General features: G+C 41.7%; 1 protein-coding gene across 1 annotated transcript; it reads right to left on the bottom strand.

The window, feature by feature from the left end:
* Positions 1-2,021: 2,021 nt before the first annotated feature.
* cipcb (CLOCK-interacting pacemaker b) lies at positions 2,022-5,781 on the bottom strand. Its single transcript, XM_072451177.1, has 3 exons — positions 5,654-5,781; positions 5,022-5,215; positions 2,022-4,372 (listed from the first exon to the last, which is right to left on the bottom strand). The coding sequence occupies exons 1-3, from the start codon at positions 5,739-5,741 to the stop codon at positions 3,506-3,508; spliced, it is 1,149 nt and encodes a 382-aa protein (XP_072307278.1). The 5' UTR covers positions 5,742-5,781; the 3' UTR covers positions 2,022-3,505.
* Positions 5,782-7,425: the final 1,644 nt, after the last annotated feature.

Here is a 7,425-nt window from a genome sequence, read left to right as displayed (position 1 = left end):
TCAATGTCTTTCCCCATTTTTCGTTTTCTCCAGTTCTTTCAGCCGACTTAAAGGTGTGAGAGAAAAGTGGGCTGTGGAGGATGTTGTCTTCTCTGGACTCTGGACCACTTGGTCAGGAGTTTGATGCGTTTGACCCTCTGCACGTTCTCAGCTGAGGCCAGGCTGTAGTCGACACTTTGATTAGTCGACTGAAGTATGTATGTAAGTATGTGTATCACACGCCAAACGAAGACTGTGTCCAGGACGAGACACTGTCCAAGAATGAACCCAGAAACATGTTTTAAACAACTAAACGTCTAGTGTAATAAAATAAACAAATAACAAATGTATTAAACGTTAAATGAAACAGATGCATTCATAAAAAAATATAACATAATTTTAGGATTATCTTCTTCTTTGGTGTTTTATGGAAGTTGGTGTTACATTACCGCATTTTGTTTAGTTACAACACAATAATTATGAATATTTATATGGAAAACTACAAGTAAACTGTGTATTTATTTGTAAAAAAAGCTAGATTCAACTCATTATTATCAAAATGTCACAATAACTCAGACCGCCTCCTTCTTTCGTCTGTTAAATTAATTTAAACTGTCTAAAGGTCCAGGGATACGGGAAGAACACGCAAACACCAGTCGAGTTCTTCACGAGGCGTTTAATAAGAAAACATTTTATTATCACACACAAGCAAATACGTGTCAAAAACAGAAGATGTAGAAAATCAGTTTGGAGCAACATTTACAGGATTAAGCGTGGAGGATATTCAAAGGCCAAAATGAAGTTTGTCCTTGCGGGCCCCTGTAGTTTGTCCTTGCGGGCCCCTGTAGTTTGTCCTTGCGGGCCCCTGTAGTTTGTCCTTGCGGGCCCAAGTAGTTTGTCCTTGCGGGCCCCTGTAGCTGCCTCAGAGCGATTGTGCCACGGCCGGCCGACACGGGACGATAAGGCTTCAGTTAAAACCATAAAAGGCCCAAAAAAAACAGAAAAGATCAAGTTGTTTATCAGATTTAACGATTCCAATTTGATTTATTTCTACCTTTTTGTGAATTATTACAAACGTGTGTTTGAATCATAACAACGCCTAAATTAATCTGATGAACAAAGACTTAATTCTGTATGAACAAAGACTTAATTCATAATGAACAAAGGCTTAGGAACATAATAGGAACTTAATAAATACATTAAAAATAAATAATACTAATAAATAAATACAAAATTGATTAGATCCATCCATCCATTTTCTACCGCTTGTTCCCTTTCGGGGTCGCGGGTGACTGGAGCCTATCCCAGTGACTTTGGGCCTTAGGCGGGGTACACCCTGGACAGTGGCCAACTTGTCGCAGGGTCAACACAGAGACATAGACATTACAGACAGTTCACTCTCACATTCATTCACTAGGGCCAATTTAGAGTCACCAATTTTACCTAACACATGCATGTCTTTGGACTGTGGGAGGAAGCCGGAGAACCCGGAGAGAACCCACGGTAACACGGGGAGAACATGCAGACTCCACCCAGAGAGATCATGTGATGTTGGTCCGGGAATCGAACCCATGATCTCCTTCTTGGGAGGCAAGAGCGCTAACCGCCTTTGCCACCGTGCACCCCGAAATGAAGACATTAATTAAAAAAAATATATACTTGGCCCACTAAGGCACTGGTGCTGTTTTCAGGTTTATTTTTTTATTTATTTATTTAAATGTTTGTCTTTTTTCTCTTGATGTTTCAATGTTATTTTGTTTTTTGAGTGAATATATTGTTATGTTGATTTTTGTGATGTTTTTGTTGTTAATAAATACATTTAAGAATAAAAAAGGCTTAGGAACTACCTAATTATGATGTTAATTAAGTATAGTAGAAAAAGCTTCAGTTGTAGTCAGTTAAGTAGTTATTAAGCCTGAATCGTTCTTTGTTCATTATGAATTAAGTCTTTGTTCATGCTTTATTAAGGGTAATAAAATTGTAGTTATATTAAGTGATAAAAAGGTTAAATAAAATAATAACGGGTCATTTTGTTTTAGATTATAACAAATAAAACATATTTTTAGTTGTTTTTCTTGTGTTTTAAAGCTCAATCAAACTGTTTTCGAAATGTCCAAGATTAAAAAAAAGACTAAAAAAGATTTAAAAAAGAGAAAAAAGGAAGAATGTGCGTTTAAGCTGCCGTTTGGAAGAAAGGATTTGAGATTTAAAAGACAGTAGAAGGACACTTTCTTTAGGCACACGACACATTCAAAACGTTTTGTCTACAAAAAGCGTCACATCCACGATAACAATGGATAAAACTGGACAAAACGACACAAGATGTATTTCCGACACGGCGGTTTAGTCTAAAGCCGGCCAAAACTGCAATACATCAAATAACTATGGCCGACGTGTGTATTTATATCAAAAACAGAGAGGAAAACCTGCAAAATGAAGATTTAAAATGGTCAAATCAAGTCAAATATTTACGTTTAATTCAACTTAATCATTTGAATTGTGTCCGGCGATGATTAAAACTGACACAAAACTGTAAGAAGCTGTTCGATTTATGTTTTTGTCGATATTAAGCAGCATCACAGGCCGTTAAAACCGATTGAACAGGTAATTTGCAGTTTGTTCAGGCTCCACTGGCACTTTAATGACACGTTTCAAGTCAATTCATGCTTTAAAAGGTTCTATTTCACACGCCGTTCTGGCCGTTTACGCCGCAGGAAGTCCCTGTTTTACCTCGGCAAAATAAAAGCGCACAAGTTAGATTCAGGACGTGATTGTTTCAGCTTGTTAATGTCGCAGTTTGTCGTTCGACGTGAGGAAAACGTCAATCGAGTAAAGCTTATACTTGTGCTACTTATTGCGTCGTGAAGCTCTTGGCAAAACCCGGTCCAGGTCGAATAATTAACACATTTGACTCATTATAAACGCTAACTGACCATTTATCTAATGCAACACGCGATATATTTAACTTAGATGAGAGTATCCTGCAAACATTTATGTATTTACTTGAATCGAGACAACAAAAAACATCGGACGCGTCTTGTTTTAAGACATTTCTACAAACAAAATACTCAAAAAGTCAAAAAAAAATCATGATTTCAATTCCTTTCAAGGACATTTTTTTTGCCAATAACAAATTTTAAGTGCTACGTTGCTATTTTGTGCAATATTTTGTCACGTTTCAAAACTCCAGGTGTGTTTTTGACGCGTAAACGACGTTCTAAGCGGTTTGAAAAGTCTAGTTTAGCGCAGAAAAGAAGCTTTAACATCGTTTGGGCGTCAGCGGCTTGATCCCTTTGAGTCTCTCACTGTTTCTCGAGTTCCGCGTCGGGGGCGGGGCCAGTGTTCTGCTCCGTCTGACCGAGCCGGCTTCGCAAAGTCCTCTCGAGCTCGACTCGGAAAGATACGTCCACAAACATCGGAATAACTTGAAAAACTAGCGTCTTTTTGGGGGTTTCGATTACACCGTTTCTGTCGCTTTGACCGTTTGTCGGACGCTGCTTTCCATCGTCCGTATTGTTCGATCTGTCTATTCGACCTTGATGGCGCTCCTCTCGCGCTCGTCGTGCCGTAAACTGGCCTGCAGCGTCAGACAGATGCCGGCGTCTCCGCTGCGCAGCGCTTCCAGGAACTGCTCGGTCTGCTCTTTGAGGCGCTCGATGTCGCTCTGCGCGCGCTTGTTCTGCCGCAGCAGCTCTTTGGTGCGAAGCGTGATGTCCAGCAGGCCCGATCTGCTCAGGATGTTGTAGGTGTTGCAGAACCGCTTCCGCCGCACGTCGCCGCAGCCGTCACCGCCCTCGTCGTCGTCTCTGCCCCCCTCGCCGTCGTCGCCCCCCTCGACCGTCTCGCGGTCGCCCCGTCGAGGCTGCAGCGCCCGCTCGTCGGGATTGCGCGGCGAAGACGGTAGCGCTGCGAGTTCCGACGATCGAGCTAATCCCGTCCGCCCGTCCTCGGCGATCCCGTCGTCGGTCGTTTCCGCGGAAGGGAGCGACAGCTGGTTTTGGAGCGAAATGGCGCTTTGGGGCGGCGCAAGGTTCGACGACTTGTCATGGCCGTGACTCCTGTGTGATTTTGCTTTCGCAGAGCGGTCCGATGTCGTGGAACCGGACGAGGAACCGGACGAGGAAGCGGTGCCTCTGCCCGACGAGCTGCTGCTGCTGCTGCTGTTGTTGCTGCTGCTGCTGCTGCTGCTGCCGCCGCGGGGGGCGATTTTGGGGTACGATTTGAGGTATGGAAGGTACTTCTTGGAGCGGCGGTGCTTGCTGGAGGTCTTGGACGTTTGGCGGGACACGACCGGTTGCAGGAAGACCACTTGAGGCTGCTGGACCATAGGCTGGACCACCTCCACCGCCGGACTGAACCGCCAGGGCTTCATTGCCGGAGGAGAGTCGCCGGGCTGAGAAGACAAAACACCAGCGTTTAAAAAAACAGCAGGGAAGTCATGAGGCCGCTATGACGCTCGGAGAAGACAACCTTGTAAACTCCAGAAAAGCTCATAAAAGTCCGTTTTTACGCAATACGTGTCACTCAAAAACGTTCAGGTCAAGAATTTTACGAGTTAACGCGGGCGATATGACAAAACCTTAATAATGTGATTTTTTTAGAGCCTTTTTTTCTATTCAAGCACAATTCATTCACACTTTGAAGCTTTATATTCCCTTTCAAAAGTATGAGCTAAGACAACAACAACAACAACAATGTGCGCGATGGATCATTACAGAGATTCTAGAGTTTTTTTAAATGCGAAAATCCTGTGATTTTTCAGATTTTTTTTTTTTTTTTTAAACCAAATGTTAGTCAGCTGATGACGCGAAAAGGACTGGGATTGTGGTGTAGCTCGAGAAGGGGGCGGGGAAAAGGACCGGGATTGTAGTGTGGATCGAGAAGGGGGCGGGGCAAAGGACTGGGATTGTAGTGTGGATCGAGAAGGGGGGGGGCAAAGGACTGGGATTGTAGTGTGGATCGAGAAGGGGGCGGGGCAAAGGACTGGGATTGTAGTGTGGATCGAGAAGGGGGGGGGGCAAAGTTGAGACCCGGTTCCGTACCTGTTTGAGGACCATGTTGTTCATGATGATCATGGGCGACAGGCTGGAGTAGGAGCCGCCCACCACAGCGAGCTGGGCCCCGGGTTTGGACAAGGTCCCTTTCGGGCCGGGCGCCCGAGAACCCGGCTGGACCGGACCGGGCAAGTCCTCGGAGTCCGTGGTATCCATGGCGCCGAAGTGCTCCGAACTGGCGTCTGTAAAAGGACGAAAAGAGAAGGATTTGAATGACAACTCAATGTAATATGCGGTTTCAAAACTGCCATTTTATTAGTATTTAGAAGTATTTTATTAGTCAAGCTATTATACACACACTATTATGTACGATAAAGTGTATTTTCAGAAATATTGGGCACAAATTAACAACTACTCTATTTAAGAACAGTGTTTTCGGGCCTCAGAACCCTCGCCACGCACACAATGGATGGATACTCTTTGGGACGAGAGCTCCAAGAACGCAATCACAACAAAACTGACCACACAGACTACTCTTAAGGGCCGAGAGAAACTGTTACACGCCTCCTCAACAAGTAAGAACACGACCAAATCTGAACAATGGCAAACGGAACGATAAACTTCCGAAGCCAACGTCGTTCGATCGTTGCCGCGCGTTTTGGAAAGTGAAGTGTACCCACCAGAGAAGCCGGAGTCCCTCTCGGCTTCCGTCTGAAAGCGCGGCGACATGGCGTTGCCGGGTCGCGACATCTTCCTCTTGAAGCTCATCTCCTGCTGTTGCTTCTTCTGAACGAGCTGCTGTGTTTTTGACTGCACAACCTGGCAACAAACAAACAAACAAACCAACCAACCATTAGAGCAATCGCATTTAATCGCAGTTTCAATCCATTTCAGACGAGTTTAAATACTAAATAAATTCACCTTTGTCACTTGTGATTATAATAAAAATATTTGGCTGAAGTGTAAAAAAGCGCTACGACAAATGGAGGATTTTTTAACTCCAGGAATGAATTAAAATGATTTTTTAAAAGGGTCGTTTGTGCCAAAAACCAGCTAATAAACATTATTTCTAAAAGATCGAGGTGCTAATGGTGAAAGAATTGTGCATATAATTTTAGTTTATGATAAATGTATAAGACATGAAGAATGAATGTGTCACAGTATGTTTACTATTTTAGCATTTTATTGCATCTAATGTCAGAGCAGCACTTTTAATACTGCGGTTTTGCGGGTACAATAAACAGTGAATGCAAAGTCAGAATGCAATCTAATTTTTTTTTTATTTATTTGAAAAAAATAGACACAAAATAAATTATATTGCCTTTTTTCTTCTGTTTTAAAATAGTAAATATCGTGTATGAAATAATTATTAAAAACAGTGGAAAAAGAGCTGATACAAACTGAAACCAACTGTATTTTCTGCTCTTTTAAGACATTTGAGCACATTTCTCACTTTGCGTCATCTGAATATCGCCGTCAAGACTCTGGTTTTGTGACACTGACAAAAGTAATAACTGAATATATTAATAGTCCATCAAGAATGTGCTTAAACGTGTCAGAGAAAATGTGCACGGACCCGAAAACTGACCACAAAAGTGCAGAAGCATGACTTTGCACTCCATGTTTCTGTCTCTTTTTGAGCTCATTTGAACTGTTTCTAATCACACACTCCACGCTCTAATTCACATTTCACTGCAATAGTTTAATTTTGTTTTTGAGATACAGCTCCCACGACTAATTGAGATCATCACATAACACACAATAAAGAAATTCACTATTTTTTTTTTATTATTTGACACACTAAAATAACTCATAACGACTCAAAACGCACACTTTCCACATCATTTTTAACGTCTATCATAATAAATGTGTCACAACAAAGCAATGTTTTTAATTGCTCTGCATCAGTTGAATGAAAAGGACATTTATATTATTTATCTCAAATTCTGTTATTGAATAAGTCAATTTAAACAGTTGGAAATAGTGAGATTTAGATTAAAACAACATTTTAAACGTTTAGTCGACACCAATACATTTTACATTTCTTAAAGAGACAAACGCAATCTCATCTTAGAAGAAACATGAATATTCTTAGTAACATAACACTGTTTGCACGGCCACACAAAACATAACAAGAATAGTCCAATAACCCAATAATTAGATGTGACTTTGTTGTGTTTAAATGCACTAATTACATCTAAAAAACACAAGGATTTTAAGATTAACGGCTGTATTCGGAAGATCAACGTGTAATAAAAAATACATTAAAAAAACAGAAAATCACCTTTAATCACCGTTTCCTGTCCTGTGAGAACAATCAGCCAGAACTCAGATTGTCACGACACTGTAATAATCCGATAACTGCAGAAATCGGATCATGATAACGCGTGAAAACACAATAAAGAACCAAATGAATGGACTGAACTCGGGTCTCTGGCTGAACAATGAAACA

The sequence above is a fragment of the Eucyclogobius newberryi genome, unplaced genomic scaffold (genome assembly GCF_026437365.1).
Source record: "Eucyclogobius newberryi isolate DKJ021-1_F unplaced genomic scaffold, fEucNew1.0.hap1 SCAF_1, whole genome shotgun sequence".
Classification (NCBI taxonomy): Eukaryota; Metazoa; Chordata; class Actinopteri; order Gobiiformes; family Gobiidae; genus Eucyclogobius; species Eucyclogobius newberryi.
This window is presented reverse-complemented; position numbering and strand designations above follow the sequence as displayed.

Coding starts and splice junctions, on each gene's coding strand:
- cipcb (XM_072451177.1), bottom strand. CDS start 5,741: ATGAGCTTCAAGAGGAAGATGTCGCGACCCGGCAACGCCATGTCGCCG. Junction 5,216..5,653: donor GAGGGACTCCGGCTTCTCTG/GTGGGTACACTT, acceptor GTCCTTTTACAG/ACGCCAGTTCGGAGCACTTC. Junction 4,373..5,021: donor ACAACATGGTCCTCAAACAG/GTACGGAACCGG, acceptor TTGTCTTCTCAG/CCCGGCGACTCTCCTCCGGC.